This window comes from Halichoerus grypus, chromosome 4 (genome assembly GCF_964656455.1).
Source record: "Halichoerus grypus chromosome 4, mHalGry1.hap1.1, whole genome shotgun sequence".
Lineage (NCBI taxonomy): Eukaryota > Metazoa > Chordata > Mammalia > Carnivora > Phocidae > Halichoerus > Halichoerus grypus.
The window spans coordinates 175806149-175832037 of record NC_135715.1 but is presented as its reverse complement, the minus strand read 5'-3'; the positions used below and the strand labels follow the sequence as shown (position 1 = coordinate 175832037).

Below are 25889 nucleotides of genomic sequence, written 5' to 3'. Positions count from 1 at the left end.
GAAAAGCTTTCTTGTCCCTTTCATCATGGGGCAGAAAAGAGCCAGGACACCTGTTAATGAAAAGAACTGTAGACAAACATGTAGCAACCATCAGACTAAGGTCAATGTCAAGAATTGACCCTCATGGAACTTCCAATCTATGGTGAATGTTTTGATCCAACTGAGGCTTCTGTCTTCAGCTCCAGACTATAAGTTTAAGAAGGAAATGGATTAAAGATGAGACATATGGCAGCCATTGTCTTTCTGATTAGTTGGTTCTATTTTTCTTGCATTTCCTGTTTGTTGACTAGAACTGTTTTCCTATTCCCTTCTGAGACCTCTGGATGCTTAAAAGTGCATGTTCCTTAGAGGCAGAGGACAGGGTGTCAATCAGCTCTCATAGATGGTCTCTCAGGCAAAGGTGAAGTAAATGGGAAGGAAAATATTCCCACACACTTAGGAGAGACATGGCATATGAGTCAACCCCCAGTCAGGTAGCATTGCAAGGTAGTCCCTCCCAGCTGAAGGCAGAGGGTGTGAACTCATGAAGAGGCCCTCTGCTAAGGTTAGGGCTTTCTCTACTGTTGTTCCCCAAAGAGCAAGGACTGCTACGAGTCCACTCTATGAAGCTGAGATATTAGATTGGTTCTCTGTGGTTCCCATGTCCTTGAACATCTTCCCATTTGTGCCCTTTTGATGGACAGGGGCTTCCTGTTCCGGCACGATCTCTGGAGCCAAACTGCTTAGGTTTGGATCCTGACTTCCATTATTTACTAGGACTGTGGCTTTCAGGACAGTTAACCCATCTGTAAAACGGAGTTACTAACAGTATGTATCTCAGGATTATGAGGAAAAAATAGGAGCTAATATAAATCACTGGGGCACCCAGGTGGCTCAGTCGGTTAAGCATCCAACTCTTGGTTTCGACTCAGGTCGTGATCTCAGGGTTGTGAGATGGAGCCCCGAGCCAGGCTCCACACTCAGCACAGGTCGGCCTGAGACTCTTTCCCCCGCCCCTCCCTCTGCTCCCCCACCCCAGCACACTCTTAAATAAAATCTTCAACCAACCAACCAACCATAAATCAGAAGAGTGCTGAGCACATATTAGCCTTCAATTAGTGTAAGACACTATTTTTTAGTGTACCTTGGCCACAAATCAGTTTTGACATGGGCATTAAGCCCTACTTGTTTGGGTCCCCAGGATAGATAAATCACAGCTGAGTGAGCTAATTGGTAACATGTGGATGAGCAAGGACTTCTGAGGACATTAAGGTTCTAGGCAGCATAGTAAACAACTGTTTCAGTCCTCAATTTCTACTGATTGGGAAGACGAAGCAATTTCCTCCTGCATATACTTTATTCACACATGCTAAATCTCACTAAACAAATCACACTGTCAGGGAAGATGACTAAGGGCAAGTTAGGGCTGTTAGGGTCACGCTTGCTTCTGGCCTTGTTTCGCACCCAGGTAAATAAAGAGCCAGGAGCGAGAGAGACTGGGGAACAGGAGGGTGAAGAGGGACAGAGCAGTGTGGGAGGCAGCTCGCAGTGAGGCAGGCGGAAAGGCAGCAGTTCTAGGCAATCAACACTTTATTTTTCCAGTCAACACCTGCACAGATGTTACTGTCCACCTCCTGACCCTACCAGGGGGTCCCACCACACTGGGACCATCCAAGGCCCCCAGAGAGCAGTCTCTTTATTCCTTCCTAGGATAGTAAGAAAGCCCTTCATCCCATCAGGACAGAGCTCCTGCTCACTGACACGGTGCTGGAGCACATGCTGTGGGACTCCTGCTCTCCTCCCTTAGCAGGAAAGCCTGGGAGGAACGAGGGCAATGGTGCCGTGGAGCTCACGTGGCCTTCAGTGACCTAAGTGCATCACCACTGGCCTGACCCACCACCCCAGGTTTAGTCTGTACCACGCAGACAGGAGCCTCCTGAAAGCTTAGCCACGGCCTGCTGGCCAAGAGTGGGGATTGAGCTGCTAAGGCCAGGACACAGCCAGGAAACAAAGCAGAGGGAGACATGGGACAGGAGAGAAGAATGATAAAGTGCCCAAACCAAGCCACCAGTGGGACACAAGGACAAAGCAGCACAGGTCCCTGAGGATAGGAGGAAAAGAGAAAGGGACACACCACCAGGGCTTGAGGCATAGTAGAACGACAAGGGAGATGAGGCAGGGAGGCGAGTGCAGGCTGTGGGAAGGACTTCCCTGGCCCTGTTCACATCCACTAACCCAAGTGTAGAATTATTTACAAACTTAAAACCAATCCCAGGCACGGGCACTGTACCAGGCCTGGGACGGCAGGCAGGCAGGCAGGCAGGCAGGCAGGGGGCGGGCTCGCTGCTGTCTGACAGCCAGCGTCCCCACGCATGAGCTCTCCCTAGAGCAGGGAAGAACGAGAGGCGCCCCTAGCCAGGAAACCCTACTGTGCCTGCAACCCCTTCCCCCACGGCTCATGGCTCTGCCACAGCCTGAGCCTCTTGGCCTGACTGTACCAGAGACAGGGTGTCGGGCTCTAGGGAGGGAGGGGGCGGAGCATCGGGGGGCTCTGAGAATGTCTCTGGCCCCAGCTCCAGCTCAGCATTCAGCTGTTCCAGCTCCCCCTGATCCAGCAATTCGAAGTCCTCCGTGGTGAGTGCCTCTTCTTCCTCAGGAGCAGGCAGGGGCCGGGGCAAGTCCTGGGGAAGAGGTGGGAGCACGGAGGGGGAGGGGACTGGGTCACTTTCAGCAAGGCAAAGTAGGGGTGACAGGGTGATCGGTGGAGTGGTGAGATCACCACTCCCTGCCTCCAGGCTCAGTGTCTCCACTGGTCCTCCAGGGGACAGCTTCGCTCCATCTGCAGGAGAGCCCGCCCCATTGAAGTGCGTGTTCACAAAGTGAAGGGGGGACGAGAGCCGAAGCAAGGTTTCCTTGGCTACCACATCTTCCTCCTCCTCCTCCGAGTCCAGGTCTTGCCTTGAGAGGGCCTGAGGGGGCCCCAGCAGGTCTTCAGGAGGGGCCGGCTCTGTCTCCTCTCCCTCCCCCAGCTCTCGGCTCAGAGCTTCCTCTGGCTCGCTTGGCAGGCTCTGCTGGTCCAAATCTGTGCAGGAAACAAAGGGTGAGGCATGGGTGGATGGACCTGCTGTTCTAAACCATCACAACAGGCAATCGGTTCAAGGATGAGAACTCAGGACATGGAATACTGGACCAGGCCTTAGATGGTAAGGTCTTTCAGGAGCTTGAAGTCGAATTAGAGCATCGGTTCCCAGAAGAAACATTTATGGGAGCGACAGCCAGAGAGCACAGCCAACATCCACAACAAGGACCAGGAAGACTGGAAGGGCAAAGGGCTTCTCATACCCTCCGAGACATCAGTTAGCTGTGGAGTTGTGGCCCGGGATACAGAGAAGCCACCACTCTCCAAGATAGAAGCCTCCTCGTCTGACAGCTCTGAGTCTGTAATGGCCAAAGCCAATGCTGTTTTCTTCACATCCACCTGCAGGACAACCCGGAAAACAGAACAGGTGAGAAAATGAGAGAACCATTTTTTCAAAAGCACCCCCCCACCCAGTGACTCCCACCCCCCTGAGAGGCAGCTACTATGAAGCAGATTCTCCTCCAGGCTTCTACTTGACATCCCATCTCCCCTGGACCTCACCACCGGGGAGAAGCCGGCCAGTTCTGCTTCGCTTTCACTCTCTGTCTCCGCCAGTGGCTCATCACCTCCGGGGGGTGCGTTCTTCCCCTGCCGCTCTAGAAAAATAAGAACAGCAGGTCAGCGACCAAGCAGAGACAGTGGTGGGGGACAAACACAGCCAAGGAACTGGAAAGTAAGTTCCAGGGCACTTCATGAGCCATAAACCAATGCCCTTCTCGCAGAACCCCCTCTTGGGTATGGGAGCCCCTTACTCTTCTTGTCGTGTTTGTGATGCAAGGCGTCAGCTTCTGCCTTCATGCTGTAGTCCAACTGCATGAGCAGGGGTTCCAGGCGAGTATACATCCTCTGGATCAGCTCATGATAAACCACCAGGGGCCACAACAGGATACTGAGCACTAGGGGGTTAGACAGTTCACTCAGAGCTCCCTATGCCTATTTCCTAAGGGCCCCCATTTAACCGGTCCCTAAACAGAAAAGGCCGAAGGCTTTCTGGAGGCTACTCATCTACTACTCTCCTCCCCAGGTGACTCTTGCACTATTACTAATACTCCAGCACCTCCTGGAGACCTCCGTAAATGGATAACCAAACAGAGAGAGAGCACCATCCTCCCTTAGAGTCAGTCAATCCCTTTGATTCAGTCCAGTAAAAGAGAAGGAAAGGGCTTCAGAAAAGGCAGGGGTTAAAGCCTACTCACAGACAATGTAGGAAATCATAATCCCCGGAACATAGTGTCCCAGCATGGCCAGCACAGCACAGCCAGAACAAACTCGAGCACAGAACTGCAGAGAAGAGCAGAGGGTCTAGAAAGTATATGCCCCATTCATCTGGGCAAGAAACTGCTGCTCAGCTGACAGAGGAGGGGTATGCCTTCTAGGGATGTGGTGATCCGATCTAGTCAAGAGGATGCCCAAGACCACCAATTCAAGAAGTTTACACCAGACATCACCAAACACCTATAACTCAAACTGATCTGCCTTGACAAGAAGCAGTATAAAAACATCAAACGCGTATCCCCGGAAATGAGACTACTCCTGTACCAAGCTACTACCGGCGAATGTTGCCTCAAACAGGCACCAGCCCTCTTTCTTCAGTGGCCAGCCAGCCAGGGATTTCACATTACTCCTCCCCGCCTCCCACCCCCCTCTATTTCCCCACAGTGCAGGAAACCGTTTTATGACGTGGAGGTTACCTGAGCTGGATTCTGCCTCTTGTACTGCAGCAGCTCTTGCAGGTGAATCTGGAAGGTGAGCCAGCTCTCAGCCAGGTATCTGCACAACTCGGGCACACTCAGCAGGTGCGGCCGGGCGCCTGACCCCGCACCCTCACTGGGGAGACATGACATGACCCCTGGAGGCCTCAGACACCAGCTTCCTAGGCACTCAAATCCCTCTGAGAATGCCAATGAGATCTTCACTCTAAGCAAGCGGACAACCCCACCTCCCAAAGGGAGGCTGTTCTGAACTTGGGGAAGCAAAGCCCAGAGTTTCCAAACCTCTGCCCCCAAAGGAGCAGGCACCCAAACACCTAAATAGGAACCCAGGACCAAACTTGTTGCCAGTCCATTTGCTATGCTGGGGTCTGTGCGTGCAGAAGCTGCTGTGTACTGTGTTGACATTGGCACCAAGACGGGGTTTGGGTATTTGTCTTCAAGAGGTGGCCTGCACTCACCTGTCAGAGTGCGTCTCCTCTGGAGATGATGCTATAAAGAGAGAAGGGGAACAAGTTGAGTGGTAGGGCTCTGGGAGACACTCCCTGGGGCAGGAATGGTTGCCCCTCCTCTGCATTCCCAGAGCACTTTCTTCAGATGCCAATTGCAGAAAAAATTACATTGTTATTGCTGTTTGTATTTGTATGTCTGTCTCCTCCTTTAAACTTCCCTCTTTTCTTCTCTTTTTAAAAGATTTTATTATTTTTAAGTAATCTCTACACTCAACATGGGGCCCAAACTTACAACCTCAAGATCAAGAGTCACACGCTCTACCAACTGAGCCAGGCAAGCGCTCCAAACTTCACTATTTTCAAAGATTTTTTATTGATTTGCAAGAGAGAGAGAGAGAGAGAGAGAGAGATCAAGCGCACAAGCAGGGCAAGTGGCAGGCAGAGGGGGAAGCAGGCACCTCACTGAGCAAGAAGCCCGATGTGGGACCCCAGCCCAGGACCCTGGGATCATGACCTGAGCTGAAGGCAGACGCCCAACGCCTGAGCCACCCAGGCGTCCCAAACTTCACTCTTTTCAAACACATCTTTTTTTTTTTTTTTTTTTAAGATTTATTTATCTGACAAAGAGAGAGAGCACAAGCAGGGGGAACGGCAGGCAGAGGGAGAAGCAGACTCTCTGCCGAGCAGGGAGCCCGATGCGGGACTCGATCCCAGGACCCTGGCATCATGACCTGAGCCGAAGGCAGATGCTTAACCGACTGAGCGCCCTTCAAACACATCTTATTCATGTTTACATCCCAAGCAACTCACACAGCCTGACCTCTAATTGCTCCGAAACACCTATTTAGTAGATACACGGATAACAACAACAAAACAGAACCTAACACTCCTATGATTCCTGTGGTATGTGAAACTCTACCATAAACCTAACATGTATTTACTCATTCAGTCTTCACGTCCTTCCTAAGTAAATTTTATCATCCCTGTTTCATAAAAAAGAAAACTGAGGCCAGCAGAAATTGAGCGCCTCTTACAAGGTCACATGCACGGCAAATGGCAGAGCAAGCAACGGAACCCAGGCAAAGTGGCTGTAGAGTCCACACTCTTTTAACTACTACACTCACGTAACGCTGATTCTGAGAAGAGGGCAATTCTCCATTTCCCAACTAGGGAAGTGCTGGTGCCTGGCAGCTGGTTGCCTGCCGTACATTTTCCCTCCCCTTTCAACCCACCCAGCGGGGTCAGGCACAAAGCAAGTGCACAATGGGGCTTGGTGAATGAAGTTAACACTCACCTGAGATGTCAGGGAAGAAGCGAGGCTGCCAGAGATCCAGCAGAAAATAGGCCAGAAGTGAGACGCTGAGTAGGAAGAAGGGCCGGAGGGACGACGAAGACAGCAACCTTAGGGAGAAACAGGCACCTCGGCGGTGAGTGGGTGAGAGGCTCCTGCATCCATGGCGAAAGGCTGAAAAGCGCCCACTGATGGGGGAACGGGAACCTCCAGGCCTACCTCGAGACCTGAGATAGAGGAATGGGGCAACCCCGACGGACAACAGCCGGGGGAAGGGGGTCATTCCCCCGGGGCAAGTGTCAACCCCGGGAACGGGAATGGTGCTCGCGGCCCCTCCCGCCCCCGCTCGCCCGCGCTGCCCGGCCCCGCCCCCTCCTCCTCCGCGGCCGTTACCAGAAGAGGCCGTTGAGCGCGGCCGCCGTGACCAGGCTGTGCAGCGGTTTCTCCCACACTAGCAGCCGCTGCGCTGCCGCCAGCACCGCCTCCCAGCCGCGAAGCCGCAGCCACAGCGTCGTGGCCAGGCGTCCCACCGCCTCGGCCGTGGCCGCCTCCTCCTCCGCCTCGCCGGTGGCCTCCCCCATGCCTAGGCTCAGACCCAGGCCCAGGCCGAGGCTCAGGCCCAGCCCCGGGCCCCCACCTGCGCCGTTGTTACCACCGCCACCGCCGCTCGCCATAGCCCCGTCGCAGCCGCCGCCCGAGCCCGCGAGGAGCCAGGGCTGCGCGGCCGCCGCCGGGGGCGCGTCAGGCGGAAGGGGGCGCACGCCGCGGAGAGCGCAGCCGAGGCCCGTCACGTGACGGCGGAACAACGAGCCCGTCACGTGACGCACACTAACCGCCGGGATAGGGCGGCCCGCGCCTGCGCGCAGGCGGCTACCAGCGACCCTGCTTCTGCGCAGGTTCGTGTTGTGGCTGTTGGAGTCGTGATTCCCGGCGCGGTTGGTGCGTTGTTGTGCTCTGCGGGGCCTAAGGACTGTATCTCCGCGTTTCTGCACGCCAGCCCGTTTTCTTCTCCCTGTGTAGGCAGGGCGGCTAGGGAGTTGGTATTCCCGGTGCGATGCGGACCGAAAGGGCAGGGAGTGGGCTTCCAAATGCCCAGTGTCCCAAATGCTTCTGCTCGGGAAGGGCGGCGGCCGTCCCATTACTCAGCCCTTGACTTACTGGTCCTTCCAGTTCCCTCCCCTCAGCGGATAAACAAACACCAGCGCGTGACTCGACCGACTCAAAAACAGCTTCATCTAGTCAGAAAGGTTGTTTTCTCCTCATCCCCTTCCGTAAACTTTACTGCCTGCACATATCGGAACTCTTTCCGATCCCTTGCTCAAACAGGAGATTGGGGTTGCGGGGTGAGTTTAAAAATAGAATCCTGATTAGATGTTTGTTTATTTTGGGGAGGCATGCTAATACCATTTATTGAGGCTTACAACGTACCAGGCGCTTTGTGGTCCCTTGTGATCATTTAATTTCTGCAGTAACCCCACAAAGAACGTAATTTAATTTAGAATTCAAACTACTGGCAGGAAGGTATACAGCAAAAAGTTTCCTTGCCACCTTGACCACAGTGCACCCACTGTTAAGTTTTTTCCGTATTCTTTCCGATGTTTTGTATGTACATTGCTCTGTGTTATCTTTTTCAAAACATTTGGCAGCCACTCGTCCTGCATCTTGGTTTTGCTTACATTAATTATCTACATTGGTATGAAAAGGTCAGCCGGGCTCGTTCATCCTCAGTGTGGCATGGTCCCCTGGGAATTGTCCCCATTACCCAGACGAGGACACGCTGGGGCTTAGATCTGGGACTCGCCCGGGCTCTGGGAGACCAGGAGGAAGGCGAGCACGGCTCCTCCGTGGCGGTCGGTTCTGGCGGCTGGGCCCAGCGGGTGGCAGGAAGTGCCGGGCGCTGACTCGCCGGCGACACCCCCGCGGCTAGTAAACGCCGGGCAGACGCGCGGCGGGGCAGACTCGCTGCACGCGCTTGGCAGCCGGGTCTTCTCTCCACTGGGTGAGGTGAGCGCCCCGGGCCCCCGAGGCCCGCACCGGGAGACGGATCTCGGGGCCCGGAGCCCCGCCCGGGGCGGAACAGGAAGAGGCGCCCGCCAGCCCGGCCCCGCCTGCCGCCGCCGGCGCGAGGACAGGGGGCTGCGCTGGCCAAGGCGGCGGTCTGCGCTGGGGAGGACAGCGCGCAGGCGAGGGCTCCGCGGCTCCCTTACCACGCGTTCCCTTCCACGTTCGCAGGGCGGCGAGTGGCGGCGCGATGGACCTGGCCGGGCTCCTGCTGGACGAAGAAGGCACCTTCTCCCTCACCGGCTTCCAGGACTTTACGGTGAGAGCGCGGCCCGCCCCCTCCGCGGCCTCCCGGTGCTTGAGCCCGGACCCCGGGCGCTCCCCTGGGCACCCGAGCGGGGCCGTCAGCTCCCCTGACGGCTCGGTCCGGAAGCCAGGCGGCAACCGCTCAAGCCTTGCTTACTCGAGGCCCCGGCTCCTTGGGCCCCGAGGGAGAGCCGCGGGGTAGAGGAATGGAGGTAGGGTTAGCCAGCCCGGGAGGTTCTCGGAGGACCTCTCCTGGGGAGCAGTCAGTGGCGGAGGATTCCCGCCCCCCGGACCCCCCACTGTAGATAGGCTGCAATTGGCAAATAATCCGGAGAACGGGGTGGGGTGGGGCATGGGCTCCACTAGCAGTGAGGTGAGCCTGCTGCCCCACACCCCACTTCCACGCTGGAGCCAGGATCTCCACCGTAGCCTTCTCTGCCCTTCACCCTCCGCCACCTGCCGTTTTTCAGTTCCTCCCCGGACACCAGAAACTGAGTGCTCGGATCCGAAGGAGACTCTACTATGGCTGGGACTGGGAAGCTGACTGCAGCTTGGAGGAACTCTCCAGCCCCGTGGCAGGTTAGTGTTGTGTGATTGGACAAGTGAGAAGCATGAAGATGGGGTTGTCAGCCGTCACCGAAATGAGTAGGTGCATACCCCATGAGCTACACTGTCTGGTCATAGCTAACTTATTGCTACCTAGTACAAGGACCCGCTTCCCGTTTCACGTTTTTTTCAGTCCAGATGAGTAGAACACATTGCTGTCTTATGAATTCGTATCACTCTTGATTTGTATATGAGACACATATAGGTATCTCGAATTCACAAGGCCTGTTTATTTTCTCAGATGAGCAGGGCGAAAGACAAATCTAGGTAATTTCAGGTGACCTGGAAATAAGCCTTTCTGCTGGAAGGAGCTGAAATTCAAATGTGGAATGGGCCTTTGTCTCAACATGGGAGAATTTGATCTATTTTGTTACTGTGGTCCTGTCCCTAAGGCCTCAGATCGTGGAGATCTGAGTTTTCTGCTGATAGCAGCGGGAACTAGGTGTGCGTGGGGGCAGGGTGGTAAGGGAGGAGTTGTTTGCCTACTCTGCCTTCTTTTGCCTCCTGCAGACATTGCTGTGGAACTGCTCCAGAAGGCAGCCCCCAGCCCTATTCGCCGACTCCAGAAGAAATACGTAGCTCATGTGTCCCGGTGAGCCTGGAATTGAGGGGGACGGGATGAGAATGTTTGGGCCCTAGGGAAAGAGAAATAGTTATCTCTAAAGAGAAGATGTAAAGACACAGGGGTGAGCATCATAAGAGTTCTAAGAGCGGAAAGATCCCTGGGGTTAATTAGTGACCCTTTCCACCACGCAGGGAGGCGTGCATCTCCCCGTGTGCCATGATGCTTGCTCTCGTGTACATCGAGCGGCTCCGGCATCGAAACCCAGACTACCTACAGCACGTGTCATCCTCTGACTTGTTCCTGATCTCCATGGTAGGACGCCCCTCCCCTTCATCTCCCTCGTGAGCCAGGAGCTGGGTGCCAGCTCTTCTGACGCTGCTTCTGGCCCCTCTGCAGATGGTGGCCAGTAAGTACCTCTATGACGAAGGGGAGGAGGAGGAGGTCTTCAATGATGAATGGGGAGCCGCAGGGGGCGTGGCCGTGCCCACTCTCAACGCCCTGGAGCGGGGCTTCCTGAGTGCCATGGTGAGTAGCTGTTCTGTCTCTCGCTCAGTTCCTCTGAGCTCTCATTGTGTTCCTTTCATCCTCTGCTTTTCTCTGTCAGCGTTCTGTAGTTTCTTTGTTTCTCTTTTTCCTCTTCTCCTTGTGTTTTTCCTTATTAGTGGCTTCCCTCCCCACCTTCTGGAGGTTCCTGGCATGGTGAGGCCAGAAATGGAGCAGCTGCTGCCGCCTCCCCCAGCCCCCCCGCCGCGCCCCCCCATTCCCTCAGGCCCTACATGTTACACTCTGAGTCACAGCTTATCTCTCTGGGTTCTGATTATTTGCATCCAGACTTTCTCTGCCTCATGACTCTGAGCTCCCTATGGGCATGGACCAGTCTTAGGATTATTTTCTCTCTTTGCCCTTAACGGAGGGTGTACCGTGAAATCAGATAATGTGGTGTTAAATGAGTTAATATGTAAAAGGTCTTGGGACGGTATCTGGCACAGGGAAGTCTGCGGGAGCGGCGCTTGTAGGTGGTGCGGTGGTCCTGGTTATTAAGTGACTGTGGCTCATATCTGAGCTTGCTTGGTGCCCTTGTCTTCCTGCCCATAGGATTGGCGTCTCTACACTGACCCTCGGGAGATCTTTGAGGTGCTGAGCTGGCTGGAGAGCTGGTAGGTTCTAGAGTTGGAGAGAGAGCTCAAGGGATTTGGGGGCTTAGACATATAAGAGGTCGACAGAGAGGAGGGTCTGTGTAACTGGGGGGAGGGAGGAGGCAGGAGAGAGAATCGCCCAAGGCAGTGGTTCCTAAACCATTGTAATCACCTTTGGAAGGGTGGAAGGAGCTTATTTAAAATACAGACCTCAGTCTCATCCTCAATTCCTGGATCAACAGGTAGCCTAGGAGTCTATGCGTGTAACAAGTTACCCAGTGTGTCCTGGGGGGTCCCTAGGGGAATGAGGCTGCCGCTGGGCCAGCTGCGGGAGAAGTGTAGATGCCATCTGTCTTTCTCCCCCGCCAACAGTGTGGCTGAGCAGCAGGGGCGGCGGCGGGGCTGGTACACCTACACAGACCTGTGTGTGCTGCTGGAGCAGCCGGCCTGGCAGTTGGCCCTGGGCTCCCTCTGCCAGCGCCTGGCAAAGGTGAGGAGGGTTGGGAAGGAGAGGGGCCGGGAGTGGGCTGATGTGTAGGGCGGGATGAGCATATGCCGAAGGCCTCAGGAGATGGGCTTTGAGAGTAGATGGTGACAGAGAGCTCTAACTTGAGCAGACAAGGGTGGGTGTGTTAAAGGCAGAAGCGGGTCTTGGGGGAAGGGTGATTGGGCACTGACTTTTCTTATCTTCTCTCCCACAGCTGTCCTGCCTATTAGCTATGGCATACGTGAGCAGTATGGCCCTGGCGGTGGCTTCGGTTGCTGTAATTCACCAGTCCTTGGGGCTGTCGTGCAGCCCCTCACCAGGCCCCCCAGACCTTGGACTGGCCTCCAGGTGCCTCTTGGAACCCTGCATACCTTCTTCTGTGCCACAGTGCCTGCCATGTCCTGTTAATGTCTCCAGTGGCCTAGAAGGCGACCCAGGGCTGCGTTCACTCTGGGGCAGTCTCCTGGCCTCACTGACTCCTCCACCGTTGCCTCCCCCAGACCCTCCTGCCCCTCCCACTCTTCTCCAGAACTGTCCCCTTTGTCAGAAGCTCCAGAGAGACTCCCCAAGCTGCCACGCCTGCCACCACTCCAACCATACAGTCCCCACTGGGCCCCCCAAACCTGGGTACCACTCCCATGGCCTGGCTCCACCCTGGCCCTGGAGCCCAACACCCCCCCTGCTCTCCCAGCCCCAGCAATGTTCCCTTTTCAGTGTCGTGGAGTTAGCCCGTCTCAAGTCTTTCATTTTCCCAGGCTAGGCAGGCCTCCAAGGAGTACAGTAAGAGGATCTGGGAGTCCCTGAGAACCTGGAGGGGCAAAGCTTGATTTAGATCCTCTCTACCTCTCTGGGTCCTTGGCTGGTCCCTGTCCTCCTAGGTGATGGAGCTTAAGGGGTTGTGGGGCAGAAAGACTGAAGGTCACTCACTCTCCTAGACCGCAGTGGCTGGTTGCTTGGCCAGGGCAGTGATGGTACCAGGGGAAGCTTGGTGACCCCAGCCGGCCAGAGGAGAAGCCCCTGTCTCTCTACCTTCCTGGCTTCTAGACTTTTGCATTTGAGTTCCCTAGGATGGAAGGGTAAAAGTGGGGTGAGGGAGAGGGGGGACGTTGACTGGGGGCCTGTGTGATGTCCCTGAAGCAGGAGAGCCAGGGACGGATAAGGCTAAGGTGGGATCTGCCAAGGGAAGGCTGGGGGCGGGGGGAACCCTCTCCACACCCATCCCCCCGGATATAGCCTAAAGGAGCCAGGGACTGCTGGGACCTTCAGCCTTTCCCTTTTGTCTTCCAACCTCTTCTTAATAGCTTGCTCCTGGGCTTCCCTCTCTTCTGGTTTTCTCCTGGGTGTTCTCTTCACAGGCCACTCTGGCCACCGCTTTGTATCTGGGTTTTTCACGCTTTTGTAGAACTGAGGTTTCAATAAACAGTTTAAGTTGCATGGCCTGGATTCTTTCTTCTGCAGCAGCCCTGGAAGAATCTCCCCACCCCCTGCCCCATATCTGGATTCTAAGCCTTTCTACTTCCTCAGCCCGTCATCTTGCAACCATTCTCCCGGAGCCCCATTTTAGGACTTCCCTGTTTGAGGGGCACCTGGGTGGCTCAGTGGGTTGGGCGTTTGACTCTTGGTTTCGGCTCAGGTCATGATCTCAGGCTCACGAGATCAAGCCCCACATCGGGCTCCGCACTCAGTGGGGAATCTGCTTGAGTTTTCCTCTCCCTCTGCCCTCCCCTACACAAGTGTGCGCTCTCTCTTTCTAAAATAAGTCTTAAAAAAAAACAAACTTCCCTGTTTTTGATGATTACAGACTCCCATTTCAAACTTACTCATCCCTGCTCTCAGCATCCGGGGGCCCCTAGTGCTGCTTGACTTGGGTGCTGTGAGGCACAGATGGGTGACTCTACCATGCCTGAGTGGGCCCTGTCCGTCACAAGTTCTGGGGGGGCCCTATCCTTGTGGATTCTGAGAGGCCAAGTTAAGTGTCCTTGGCAAGCCCCAAGGATGCCTCTCTATCCTATCAGTCTGGTCTGACACCCGGTGATAGTTGGTGGTGTTAAGACAAGTCCAAGGCGGGTTATCATCGGAAGAAGGAAAACTTTTCTGGCACCTGGACTGAGGGTATTTGGGACCAGTAGTACTGCCCCCTAGGGGGCACTCTGGAAACATGGGGCATTTTTTTGCTAGAGGCAAACATTTGAAGGGATGCTACTGGCATTTAGCTGGGCAACCTGAAACGCTTCAGGCCCCTCCCTTATGATGAAGAATTCTCAAGACAACTTTTGAATGACCCACAGGACATCACGTATATGAAAAGCCTGTTTATCTGAACCTAGAACTTTTTAACACGTAAACACGAAATCGTTTTTGCACGTTTTGAAAAAGACGCCGTTTGCCAGGAATGTACCTACGTGTAAATTAAAACCGAACTTTGCTTTGCTCAGCGCTTTGCCAAGAAGCGGCTCATTATTTTGGAACATCAGGTCACCAATGGCCGCGCTGCTTGGTACATGAATCGCCAAGAAAGCAGCGGTATCAGTTGCCATCGTAGCTGCCGCATCCACGGTGATTCTACGTAGGGGGTGGGCCGTGGATTACATCGCCTTCTTGTTTAGCTGGGCCCAAGCTTTCACATGTGAAATACTTGTTATCACCAATCACCTTCATTTCTCCTTTCTGTTACAGTGAGGAAATTGTATGGAGTTGTGCTCACTGTTGCCATGCACCGTGGACGGACATTACCCATGCATTTCCTTCCTAGGCAGCCCCCATGGGGGCTGGACCCTGAAAAGGTTGAAAACTGGGGTAACAGCCATCTTTCCAAATGCTGGTGGGGAGGAGGGAACACTGTAAGACCTCCCCGGGATATTTTATAAGTCTTCTTCCCAGCCCACTTACCCTGCTTTGCAGAGCGTGGAACAGGGGATCTAGATGGAGATTCTTGGGGGGAGGGGTCCAGAACGTGGCTCCCCAGTTAATGGGTGATGGAATTTGCACAAGAGCTGGGCAAAGGTGAAAGGGCCTGTCCTGCCCCAAATCCCTCATCCCTTTGCTCCGCTTCACTGACCCCTCCACCCCCTCCCCGCTCCAGGCAGCTAACTTCATCCAAACTCTGACCTCTTACACTCTCTACTTAACTCTGGCCCAGGGCAGCCAAGACGAAGAAGAAAGCAGGGCAGCATGAGCCGATCATCCCCCCATCCTATCCAACTCCAATCCATGGGCCCCCAGGATGCCCTGGTTCCCCTGTCGCCGCCACCACTGCCACCGCCGCCTGCTATCCAAAATCCCTCCTCTAACCCTTGGGCCTCCCAGTGTGGGCCTCCTCCCTGGAGCCTCAGCTGTCTTCTGGCTCTGCAGGTAGGAGCAGAGGTGCAGGAGTTGGTGCTGGCTGAAGGGATCGCTGGGGGGAATAGGCGTGGCATGAGAAACCCTCTGGAAATAGCTATTTCCACCCCTTTTCTGAAGACCGCCCTTCCCACTCCTCCCCCTGCAGCACATCTTGGTCCTGGCTTCTCTGCTCTGTGCCTCCCACCTGCTCCTGCTTCAAAGTCTCCCCCCGGGAGAGCTTTCGTACTCCCCTGCGCAGCTCTTGGCCTCCAGCCTCTTTTCGTGTGGTGTGTCTACCACCCTGCAAATCTGGATAGGCAGCAGGTGAGGGGAACTCCCTGGAGAGAAGGGGGCGGGTCCTGTGTGTGTGTGTGTGTGTGTGTGTGTGTGTGTGTGTAGGTGTGTGTGTACTCGTGTGAGTGTAGGAGAGGCCTGAGGACTCCTTTTGGCTGCCACACGTTTCCAGACCTGCTAGGGCTGCTGTTCCTACAGGCTCCCTCTTGTCCAGGCTCCATCCCTACAGTTCCTTGACCCTGCTCTGGTGCTGACCAGCCAGACGCCACCTCTGGCCACCCAGACCCCTGGAAACTGTGAGCACAGAGCAAGGGCAAGGGGTGAGGGTGGGGGGGGGGGTGCCAATCTGAGCCTCCAGGCGTAGGTGGGTGCAGGATGGAGAGCGGGCAGTGATGGGAACTGCTAGGCTCTGGGGTCTTGGAGCTGTGCAGATCACGAGGTAGGATTGTAGAACACTGGGGTTCTGTCCCACTTACCTCTCTCCTCTCCACGCCCCCAACTTTTCCCAGCCTCCCTTGTGCTGCGCCTGTGTGGGGGGCCTGGCTGCCAGGGCCTGGGGCTCTGGAACACTTCTCTCAGAGAGGTGAGTGCCTGGGGGTGGGGAGCAGGAGGGCTGCAGGTGGCGCCAGGATGGAGGAGGTTCCTGTTTCCAGTCGCTGGGGACTGGGATGGTCTGGGGGAAGGAGCTGGGGCAGGGACCCACCCCTGGAATTCGGAATTCATTAAGACGTCCAGGCTGACACCAGAAAGGATGAATACCTACCATTTACATCAACATGGATGGAACTCGAGGGGATTATGCTAAGTGAAATAAGTCAAGTAGAGAAAGACAATTATCATAAGATTTCACTCATATGTGGAATATAAGAAATAGTGCAGAGGACCATGGGGGAAGGGAAGGAAAACCGATGGGAGGAAATCAGAGAGGGAGACAAACTGTGAGGGACTCTTGACTCTGGGAAACAAACTGAGGGTTGGAGGAGGGGTGGTGGGTGGGGGAATGGAGGAACTGGGTGATGGGCATTAAGGAGGGCACGTGATGTGATGAGCACTGGGTGTTATTCGCAACTATGAATCAATGAACAGTATATCAAAAATTAATGATGTACTATATGTTGGCTAATTGAATTTAAATTTAAAAGAAAGAGGAAGAAGAAGAAGTCCAGGCTAAGGTCAACTCCATTGAGCAGAACGCTTCCTCTTTGTCCTTTTCTTGGCTCCTCCAGGTGTCCGGGGCTGTGGTGGTATCCGGGCTGCTGCAGGGCACCCTGGGGCTGTTGGGGGTTCCTGGCCACTTGTTCTCCCACTGTGGGCCCCTGGTGCTGGCCCCCAGCCTGGTGGTGGCAGGGTTCTCTGCCCACAGGGAGGTGGCCCTTTTCTGCTCTACTCACTGGGGCCTGGCCTTGCTGTACGTAAGTCCTGAGAGGCGTGGGGTGGTGACCAGTGGGTTGTGGGGGCCTGGGGGAGGGCAGAGCAGCTGGCCCTACCCAACTCAGCAGCCATCTGAGCAGGGCCGATCCTTTATGGATTTGGAATCCCGGATTTTTGCTGGATTCATTTGGTTTCCCTGGCTTTGCACTGTCTCTCGCTGACCACCCCCCCCCCCCACCAAGGTATCCTCTTTCCTCTCTTCTCTGGGACCCCTTTTAGGGAATTCTGCCACTCCTACCTCCATTAACCCCCACAGGATGCCTGCTTCCTCTTGCTCCTAAAGCTCCTTCTCTCTCCTAGGCTTATCTTGCTCATGGTGGTCTGTTCTCAGCACCTGGGCTCCTGCCAGTTACCTCCCTGCCCCTGGAGGCCAGCTTCAAACTCTTCTCCTCACACTCCCATTCCTGTCTTCCGGCTCCTCTCGGTATGTTGGGGTCTGGGCAGGGCAGTTGAGGGGAGGAGGCCTGGCATAGAATGCTTGCTCAGCCTGCTACCTTTTGGCTTCTGTCTACCCCCTCAAAGCCTGGCTTGGAAGGTTCTGGGGGAGGGGTTCTTTCCTGTCTCAGTCTTGCCCCTCAGGTGCTGACGCCAGTGGCCTGTGTGTGGATCATCTCTGCCCTTCTGGGTCTGCGCATCATCCCCCCAGAGCTGTCTACCTCCCCTGAGGCGCCGTGGGTCTGGCTGCCTCACCCAGGTAGGTTTGCTCTTCGTCCTCCATTCTCTGACTCAAATAAAGGGTCTATTTCTTTGGACTCAAGATTGAGTGAATTTTATTTCTGAGTTAAGTCCTGTGTTTTCTCAAAACACACAGGGGAGAGAAGTTGCCAGTCTGAGGGGCAGTGCCGGCCCCTCGTCACAGGTGTTTTATTGAGTGTTAAGAGACCTCTGCAAGCCCACCACTCCCCGTTGATACTCCTTACCCAATTTCCGCATTTGTGCCCCCTCCTCCCACAGGCATTTGAGTTGGTGACCTAGGTATAAAAATTGCTTTTGAGGCACTGTGTACAAAAGTTGTTCATTCGTCAGTTTAATAAAGGTCTGTTGAGTGCAGATTTTGTGCTGGGCACGTGATAGGGGACATGGTGATAAATATGACAGACACAGTACCTATACTCATGAAGCTATATCTGCTGGGGAATGCAGATACTAATTAAATAGTCACCCAAGTAAATGTGAAATTGCATGTGGTAAGTGTAACAATGGGGAGGTACATTGTGTAATGACAGCTTAAAATGGAGAATCTGACTTTATCAGAGAGATCCAGAAAAGTATTCTTGAGGAAGTGATCTTTGAGCTGAGATGTGAGAGATGAGTAGGAGCTAACAGGGTAAAGGCAAGGGAGAAGAGCATTCTAGGTAGGGAGAACAGCACATGCAAAGGCCCTGTGGTAGCCAGCCACACAGCAAGTACAAGGGCCTGAAATAAGGCCAGGGTATCTGGAGTGAAGGGAGTGAAGCAGAGTGTGGTGAGAGATGAAGCCTTGTAGACCATGGTAAAGGGATGAATCTTTATCCTGAGTTTGTTGGTTTTATCCCAAGACGTTATCTTCAAAGACAATGGGCTCTCCAGGATTCTTGTGGCACAGAACTTTGGAGACAGGGGGATGCTCCAGACTGGAGTCTGGCCCCAAGGTGGCTCTTTCTCCCTCCCCAGCTGAGTGGGACTGGCCCTTGCTGACACCTAGGGCTCTGGCTGCAGGCATCTCCATGGCTTTGGCAGCCTCCACCAGCTCCCTGGGCTGCTATGCCCTGTGTGGACAGCTGCTGCAATTGCCGTCCCCACCTCCACACGCCTGCAGTCGAGGGCTGAGCCTGGAGGGTCTGGGCAGCGTGCTGGCCGGGCTGTTGGGGAGCCCTATGGGCACTGCATCCAGCTTCCCCAACGTGGGCACAGTGAGTCTTATCCAGGTATGTGGATGAGGGTGGGGCGGGGGAGCTGGGAGAGGGGAGGAAACTCACACTGACTGGTGGCCGTCTGTGTCCAGCATTCTGTCAGGCACTCCACATCAACGATCTCATTTAGGGAGGTGCCTAGAAGTGGTAAGGGGCTAGGAGCGGGAAGAAGACACTAAGTCACCACTAAATTCCTTCTATGACTCAGGCACTGTACCTGGGCTGGGGATCCAGTGAGATCACGTCATATAAAGTCCCTGCTCTCTTGGGCACTTCAGAGAGGGAGAGGCAGACAATTTAAGGAACAAAGTAAGATAGGGACACCTGGGTGGCTCAGTTGGTTAAGCGTCTGCCTTCAGCTCAGGTCATGGACCCAGGGTCTTGTTATCGAGTCCAGCATCGGGCTCCCTGCTCAGCAGGGAGTCTGCTTCTCTCTCTGCCTGTGCTCTCTCTCTCTCTGACAAATAAATAAATAACATCTTTTTTTTTTTTTTTTTAAGGAAAAAGGTAAGATAATTTCAGAGTGATAAGTGCTATTGAGAAAACAAAGCGGGTAAAAATTTAAAATATTAAATTATTTATTTTATTAAAAATAAAATCTTTAAAAAAGAAAAAGAAAACAAAGTAGGGTAGCAGTGGGATAGTGGTTGAGAAAAGGAGGCCCCTTCAGGTAGCGTGCTTCTTGGAAGGGTCACATTTGAGTTGGGATCCAAATGATGAGAGGCAAAACCCTTGGAGCGTCGAAGAGGTGGCTGTGTTTTCTAGCATCTCTTCTCCACCCAGGCTGGCTCTCGGAGAGTGGTGCACCTGGTGGGGCTGCTCTGCATGGGGCTTGGGCTCTCCCCGAGGCTGGCCCAGCTCCTCACCGCCATCCCGCTGCCTGTGCTTGGTGAGTGGACGTATCAGCAGGGCTGGTATTGAACCAGCACTCCCCCCTGCCCCCCAGGATGGCCCAACTGGTTGCTTGTGGCTGGCACCCTCTCTTTCTGAACAGACCCCTGACATATGGAGAGCTGTGTGTGTCAGCTGCGCTCATTTTCCCCAGCCCAACATCTTGACCTCTTGACTGGGCTTCTGTCATAATTGGAGAATGAGCCTTTTGGTTGTCTGTCTTCATCACAACCTGCCCCACCCTGCAATCCTCCCTGCTACGCCAGCCCTTCCCAACCCCCTTGATTACTTCCCTACGAGACAGGTGGGATGCTTGGGGTGACCCAGGCCGTGGTTCTGTCTACTGGATTCTCCAGCTTCCACCTGGCTGACATTGACTCTGGGCGGAATGTCTTCATTGTTGGCTTCTCCATCTTCATGGCTCTGCTGTTGCCAAGATGGCTTCGGGAAGCCCCAGTCCTGCTGACCACAGGTGGGAGGAGGAGGAGGGATGGAAGGAGGAATTGGACAGACCTGGAAAAACAAGGACTGGAGGCTTGGGGCTCTCTGGACTCCAGGTCCCACACCCTTTTCTGGGCTTTGGTGTAAATAGTTCAGCTATTTGTTTAGCAAATATTTATTGAGCACCAGTCTAGCCCCTTGGGATACAAAGGTGCCTCCAGATGTTACAGTCCAGTAAAAGAAATAAGATATGTACAAACATAGTAGGAAAGGTTCAGATAAGGAGTGCTGGTGGTGAGAGAGTTTCTGCTTGAGATTATCCAAGTTAAGTTTTATGGAGAAAGTAACATTGAGCTAATTCGAAGGATGGTAAGATTTGAACATATTTAGTGAGAGGAAGCTCATTTCCGGTGGGGGAACCATCAGAAACCACGACCTAGATGTAGGAAGTCATAGGGTATTTCTGGGGAGCAGCAAAGACCTTAGTTTGTTAGTGCAGCCTAGCTAATAGCAATGGCACTCAACTGAGGAGGATTTTGCCCCACAGGGAATATCCAGAGACATTTTTGGTTGTTACAAACAGAAGAGGGGATTGTTAGTGGCATTTAGTGGGTAGAGGGAATGCTGCTAAATATCCCACAATGCACAGGTCAGGCCCCCTCAAACAAAGAATTATCTGGTCGAAAATGTCAGTAGTACTGAGGTTGAGAAAACCAGGCTAGAGCATAGAAGGTAAGAGGTTGGGAAGTAAGGGGCGCCTGCGTGACACAGTCGGTTAAGTGTCTGCCTTTGGCTCAGGTCATGCCTTTGGGATTGAGCCCCACATCGGGCTCCCTGCTCAGCAGAGTTTGTTTCTTCCTCTCCCTCTGCCCCTCTGCGTGCTTGTGCACGCTTTCTCTCTCCAATAAATAAAATCTTTAAAAAAAAAGTGGGAAGTAAGGTTGGGGTTTGCTTTTATTTATTTATTTTAAAGATTAATTTATTTTTATTTTAGAGAGAGAGGGTGCTAGTGGGGGGAGGGGCAGAGAGAGAGGGAGAGAGAGAGAGGGATTCCTCAAGCAGACTCCCCACTGAGCAGGGAGCCTGACGCGGGCTTGATCCCCGGACCCTGAGATCATGACCTGAGCCGAAACCAAGAGTCAGCCGCTTAACCAACTGAGCCACCCAGTCACCCCATGGTTGGGGCTTTTAATACCAAACTTTACAGGGCCTGCAACTACCCAAACATATCTGGAGGGCATATGGATACTCAGAAGACAGGATGATGGGCTGGGATCTTGTGGGAAGGGCCTGGGTGGGGGAAATAGAGAGTAGGGGGACAAAGGTGGGGGAAGATGGGATAACAGTTCAGAAAGATCTGTTCTTAGCCCAAGACTTAGATTTAGGCATAGAAATATAAGACTCATTGACCCTGCACAGGATCAGAGTTCCCCTCCTGCCTGGCCCCAACTCTCTGTAGGCTGGAGCCCCTTAGATGTGTTACTGCGCTCGCTGCTCACAGAGCCCATCTTCCTGGCAGGACTCTTGGGCTTCCTCTTAGAGAACACCATTCCTGGTAAGTTGAGGCCAGGCCCCAGCACAGTGGGGAGTAGCCAGGTGCTACTCACTCCCCGGGTGGGGCAATGACCTGACCAACCTTTCTTTTGCAGGCACAAGGCTTGAGCGAGGCCTAGGTCAAGGGCTGCCATCTCCTTTCGCTGCCCAAGAGGCTCAGCTGCCTCAGAAGTTCAGGGAGAAGGCTGCCAAAGAGTATGAGCTTCCTTTCCCCATCCAAAACTTGCGTCCCTACATCCCTCAGCCCCTCCGTTGCCTCTGCCCACTGCCTGAAGACCCTGGGAATCAGGAAGGAGGGCCCTCTGAGCCAGGAGAGACAGCCGACTTGTTGCCTGGCTTTGGGGAGCAGTGTCCTGAGTCTAGAAGAGAACTTGGGTCCCAGTGATTACCAGTACTCCTACTCCTGCCCTGGTTAGTTTACCCTATCTCCCAGCTTGCTGGAGGGTGAGCTCCCGGGTTCTAATTTCTCCTAGGAAGAAGGTGTGTGTGTGTGTGTGTGTGTGTGTGTGTGAAATGGGCCCACCTAACGGTCTCATTTCCTGATGGGTGTGTTGCCTTTCCTTCTCTTAATTAGGCCTAACTGTTCCAGGCAGGGGCCATCGTTTAGTGGGCAATGATTGAATGAATGAGATTCTGCATGTGAACTATCTATGGTCAAACCCTTGCATTTACTTAACAAATATTTATTGAAGGCCTCCCATGTGCAAGGTTCCGGAACTACAGTTATGGATAAGACAGGGTCCCTACCCTCTTAAGGCACCTACCATTTAAAAAGACCTATGTAATTACTAACTAAAATCTAAGACAAAAGGCAGTTTATAATAAAGATTAAAACAATGCTATGGGAGCAAAAAGGAAGAAACAATTAATTCTGATTGTGGATAGTGGCAAACAAAGGCTTTATGAAAGCAGCAGCACCAAGGCTGGCCTTGACAAGTGGAAAGCAGATGGGGAGAATATTTCAAGCTCAGGTGTCCAGCTGGAGCAAAACCATAAATTGTGCAAAGCAGAAAATGAGCTGAGGGATTTCAAGTTTCTCCGTGGTGATGGACCATAAGTATGGGGCTAAATGGAAGGAGAAATGAGACAGGAGAAAGGATGAGGTGAGACCATGGGATTTATGCATGGAAGGATCCTCTCTGAAACAATTTGAGTGCTGGGGAGGACGAGAGAGAGTTAGTGAAGTTCAACCTCCTCATTTTATTTATTTATTTTTAAAGATTTTACCTATTTATTGGGGGGGAGGGGCAGAGCGAGAGGGAGAAGCAGACTCCCTGCTGAGCAAGGAGCCCCACCACGGGGCTGCATCCCAGGACCCTGAGATCATGACGTGAGCTGAAGGCAGCCGCTTAGCCGATCGAAGTAGGCAGGCGCCCCTCATTTTATTTAAAACAAAACAAAACAAGCGGTTGGGCAGGTAGGGGACGGAAGTGATCCAAGTTTACTGACAAGTCCAAATCCAGAGACCCCCTCTCCCGCACCTCCTCTGGCATTCTTTCTACTCCGCCAGCGTGACTCCGAGGGGCGCCACCACCACCCCATCTCCCTAGCAGCGGATCGCCCAGCCCTCTTCCCGCTCCCCTGGGCGCGGGGGGCCCCCCAGCTCGGAGTGCTCCTTCCAACAGCTCTGAGGGCCCAGATGCCCCGCCCACGTCGGGCCTGCGCTCCGCCCCTCTGTCCCGAAAGGCCTCTACTCTAGGCCTTTCGGTTTGCGCGGGCCGCCCCGCTGCGGGGAGGGGCGGGAGCTCTGGCGGCCGCTCACGGTAGGTGGCGTGGGGTTCGAATCGGGGCCGGGGCCCGGGCCGGGGCCGGGCGGCGAGGGGCCTCGGGGACCCTGCGCGCGAGCGGGCACGGGCGCTCGGCCCCGGAGCTCCGGCAGGCCTCCGGGGGTGGGCGGGGCGCGTGCGCCGGCCGTGCGCCGCGCGTGCGCAGCCCGCTTTCCGACGGCGAGGAGGGCCTTGTGAGGCTACTCCTTGGCGGGCTCCTTGGTGCTACAAAGCGGCAGGTGGTCGGCTTTGCTACCCCCGAGGGGTCCGGAGCCGCGTCTCGGTGCTGCCAGTGCTGTCGAAGGCTGACGGCGGAGGCCCTCGCAGTGAGGGCGGGTGGAAACTACGCCAGGCGGGGCTCCTGGGGTGGGGCTGCGGTTAGGCGAGCGAGGGTTGGTCCCCACCAGAGGGACGGGGCGTGGCCCAGCCCGGACGGTCGCTGGGGCCTTGCTGCCCTCTGCAGGACTACGGGGGGAACTGCGCCGAGAGAGGGGCTCGGCCTAGGGGCAGGACTCGGTGCAGACCCGGGTTCTCGGGCGACCTCCTGTTGGCCCTCGGCGCTTCCCCGCTTCATTCAAGAATAATAAACGGGTGAATCTAGTTAATGTGACGGTTAAAGGCGGCCTTGAAGGGGGGAAAAATGAGATACAGAGGCCTTGGACTCAACAGGACGCGCTTGGTGGGAGCAGCCAACACCAGGTCTGGTGCTGAATGTTTCAGATCTTCCTATGGGGCCCGTTGATCCTGAGCACATTTTAAATCCCTCTCCCGCCCCCCCGACAGGACAAAAAACAACCATACAGTTTGAGGGTTTTGAGCTCCCAGGCTTTCCGAAAGTGACGGGCCAAGATAATCAACCCAATTTAGGGCACTCTTACAGGACGCACTGCGGAGTGCCTACACGGGCGACTTCTCTTGTTCCCTTGCATTTGTGACCTTTGGCAATGTGGAACTCGAGTGAGGGCTAGCTTAATCATTCCAAGATCTCCTCCCCGTGGGAGCAGCTCGTGGGAAGCGACTGACATCCCGTCCCCCAAACGCAAGGCTTTGAGGCTGCTGCAAGTAAAAATCGCAATATATATTTACGTTTTACCCAACTATTGACTGCACAATTTTGTTACAAGACCACACTTCAAAAGCTAGGTTATGGTTGGAAGAATGACGGCTTAGACCATGATGGAAATGACTGGAGGAACAGAACCATGTTAATCATGTGAAGGAAATCCAAGGAATTTCATTGTCTTCTTTATATTCTAAGCGCTTCCCTCACCTCACTTTGTATTTATAGACTGAAATAATGAAGGAAATAGTATCACTCCCTCCCCCCCACAGGAAAAATGATCAAACTTCCCGTAAAGTAGCTTTAGTTACTGAACATCTACTAGGTTAAGACTACAAATTTCGTTGTTGAACTAGAGAAGTTGGTTCCCAGGAGACCCAGGAGGTATAGCAGGGCATGATGTCATTGATGGTTGTACCTTGGGTTAGGGATATATAGGGCATGACTGAAGCGGAAATTAATTAATTGTTTCTATCTCTGTGAAATGCTGTGCCTTGTGTTTATGACGTCTTAGTCACCTAGGTTCTTGAAATGGGATTTGGGACTTTTTTGTTTGCTTCTGGACATAGAATTTGTTGGCTCTTTATTTGTGTGTCATTGATCCCTTTGAGAGTTTGACACAGCTGTGGACCTCTTCCTCCCGAATGGCTATCTGCACGTGTGCACAGATTTTGTCTATAATTTCAGAGGATTCACCTGCATAGACTCTAGATTAAGAATCCCTGTCTTTGGGAATGTATGTATCTATGTTCATATAAATATTTATATATGAAAATCTGAGATCTTCTAGAGTTTTATTTCTAGATATTGATCAAATAATTTGAATTTCCTGCTCATGACACTTACGACTTACGACGTTTTATAAGACAAGAACTATTCCTTCTCTTCTAGAAGTTCTGGGAAAGGGTAACATTGGCATATTTATTAGGAATGTGATAAAGATACAACAAGAATGGTTTAGGTTTCCACAATAAGTTATATTGTTAGAAAGCAGAAATACTGAGACTAATATGCCGAGGCTTAAACACTATAGAAGAGAGCTATTTTATGCCCTTTAGGAACTAATTTGAAAAAATAAATTAAAATTCTAAATAGATTTTTAGTGGTCAGGAGGTAGTAAGGTCGGTGCCCAGCTGATTATATGGGAGACAGGGGGTGGGGGGGGGTTGTGTGTGTTGGGGGGGAGGGGGTAAAATGTAAATCCATGCCTTCTGTCTTATTAGGGAGGGGTCCTTCGTAAGACTTATTTGCTATGGGACTGTTTGTGTGGTGCCCCTGTCCCCAGGCCTACAGTACCTTGGGGCACTTGCCTAAATCCAGACTCTTCTGCAGATGGAGAAGCTGGAGCAAGGCCTATTGATGCAGCCATGGGCCTGGCTACAACTTGCTGAGAACTCTCTCTTGGCCAAGGCGTATATCACCAAGCAGGGGTACGCCTTGCTGGTTTCAGATCTTCAACAGGTGTGGCATGAACAGGTGGATGCTTGTGTGGTCAGCCAGCGAGCCAAGGTAAGCGTGAAGAGCAGTTCTGCTGCGGGGCGCTAGTGGGTATAATTTCTGTCTTAGTG

General features: G+C 53.6%; 4 protein-coding genes across 6 annotated transcripts in view; 3 read left to right on the top strand and 1 right to left on the bottom strand.

Moving 5' to 3' along the window:
- Window positions 1-1317: 1317 nt before the first annotated feature.
- Window positions 1318-7368, bottom strand: RETREG2 (reticulophagy regulator family member 2). Of its 2 annotated transcripts, XM_036083031.2 has the most exons (9): window positions 6964-7368; window positions 6574-6680; window positions 5289-5319; window positions 4810-4945; window positions 4315-4399; window positions 3871-4014; window positions 3620-3714; window positions 3322-3457; window positions 1318-3061 (listed from the first exon to the last, which is right to left on the bottom strand). In XM_036083031.2, the coding sequence occupies exons 1-9, from the start codon at window positions 7242-7244 to the stop codon at window positions 2436-2438; spliced, it is 1641 nt and encodes a 546-aa protein (XP_035938924.2). In that variant the 5' UTR covers window positions 7245-7368; the 3' UTR covers window positions 1318-2435. The 2 variants fall into 2 exon arrangements, with proteins under 2 accessions (XP_035938924.2, XP_035938925.2); XM_036083032.2 differs by lacking the exons at window positions 6574-6680; window positions 6964-7368 and having other exon boundaries at window positions 4810-4857; window positions 5289-5321.
- A 122-nt stretch (window positions 7369-7490) lies between these two features.
- CNPPD1 (cyclin Pas1/PHO80 domain containing 1) lies at window positions 7491-13105 on the top strand. 2 transcript variants are annotated; one of them, XM_036083036.2, is made up of 9 exons: window positions 7491-7509; window positions 8803-8890; window positions 9348-9456; window positions 9994-10075; window positions 10240-10360; window positions 10445-10573; window positions 11144-11205; window positions 11557-11674; window positions 11886-13105. In XM_036083036.2, the coding sequence occupies exons 2-9, from the start codon at window positions 8822-8824 to the stop codon at window positions 12429-12431; spliced, it is 1236 nt and encodes a 411-aa protein (XP_035938929.2). In that variant the 5' UTR covers window positions 7491-7509; window positions 8803-8821; the 3' UTR covers window positions 12432-13105. The 2 variants fall into 2 exon arrangements, with proteins under 2 accessions (XP_035938929.2, XP_035938926.2); XM_036083033.2 differs by lacking the exon at window positions 7491-7509 and adding an exon at window positions 8443-8574.
- Window positions 13106-14842: 1737 nt separating this feature from the next.
- Window positions 14843-25789, top strand: SLC23A3 (solute carrier family 23 member 3). Its single transcript, XM_036083045.2, has 13 exons — window positions 14843-15022; window positions 15159-15316; window positions 15485-15582; window positions 15796-15869; window positions 16513-16694; window positions 17018-17141; window positions 17297-17411; window positions 18371-18624; window positions 19393-19498; window positions 19805-19972; window positions 21401-21496; window positions 21591-21906; window positions 25654-25789. The coding sequence occupies exons 1-12, from the start codon at window positions 14843-14845 to the stop codon at window positions 21878-21880; spliced, it is 1845 nt and encodes a 614-aa protein (XP_035938938.2). The 3' UTR covers window positions 21881-21906; window positions 25654-25789.
- NHEJ1 (non-homologous end joining factor 1) overlaps window positions 23134-25889 on the top strand; it is a 77500-nt gene continuing 74744 nt past the window's right edge. The window contains exons 1-2 of the mRNA XM_036083041.2: window positions 23134-23258; window positions 25654-25830. Coding sequence (XP_035938934.2) covers window positions 25654-25830 — 177 coding nt within the window. The 5' untranslated portion in view covers window positions 23134-23258. The remainder of the gene's footprint in view (window positions 23259-25653; window positions 25831-25889) is intronic.

Excerpts from the sequence above, each read along its gene's own strand:
- RETREG2 (XM_036083031.2), bottom strand. The coding sequence starts at position 7,244 with ATGGCGAGCGGCGGTGGCGGTGGTAACAACGGCGCAGGTGGGGGCCCG. Across the intron at positions 5,320-6,573 it reads CTTCTTCCCTGACATCTCAG|CATCATCTCCAGAGGAGACG; the intron begins GTGAGTGTTAAC and ends CTCTCTTTATAG. Across the intron at positions 4,015-4,314 it reads TATGATTTCCTACATTGTCT|TGCTCAGTATCCTGTTGTGG; the intron begins GTGAGTAGGCTT and ends CTAACCCCCTAG.
- CNPPD1 (XM_036083036.2), top strand. The coding sequence starts at position 8,822 with ATGGACCTGGCCGGGCTCCTGCTGGACGAAGAAGGCACCTTCTCCCTC. Across the intron at positions 9,457-9,993 it reads ACTCTCCAGCCCCGTGGCAG|ACATTGCTGTGGAACTGCTC; the intron begins GTTAGTGTTGTG and ends TGCCTCCTGCAG. Across the intron at positions 11,206-11,556 it reads CTGAGCTGGCTGGAGAGCTG|TGTGGCTGAGCAGCAGGGGC; the intron begins GTAGGTTCTAGA and ends CCCCGCCAACAG.
- SLC23A3 (XM_036083045.2), top strand. The coding sequence starts at position 14,843 with ATGAGCCGATCATCCCCCCATCCTATCCAACTCCAATCCATGGGCCCC. Across the intron at positions 15,583-15,795 it reads CACCCAGACCCCTGGAAACT|CCTCCCTTGTGCTGCGCCTG; the intron begins GTGAGCACAGAG and ends AACTTTTCCCAG. Across the intron at positions 15,870-16,512 it reads GGAACACTTCTCTCAGAGAG|GTGTCCGGGGCTGTGGTGGT; the intron begins GTGAGTGCCTGG and ends TGGCTCCTCCAG.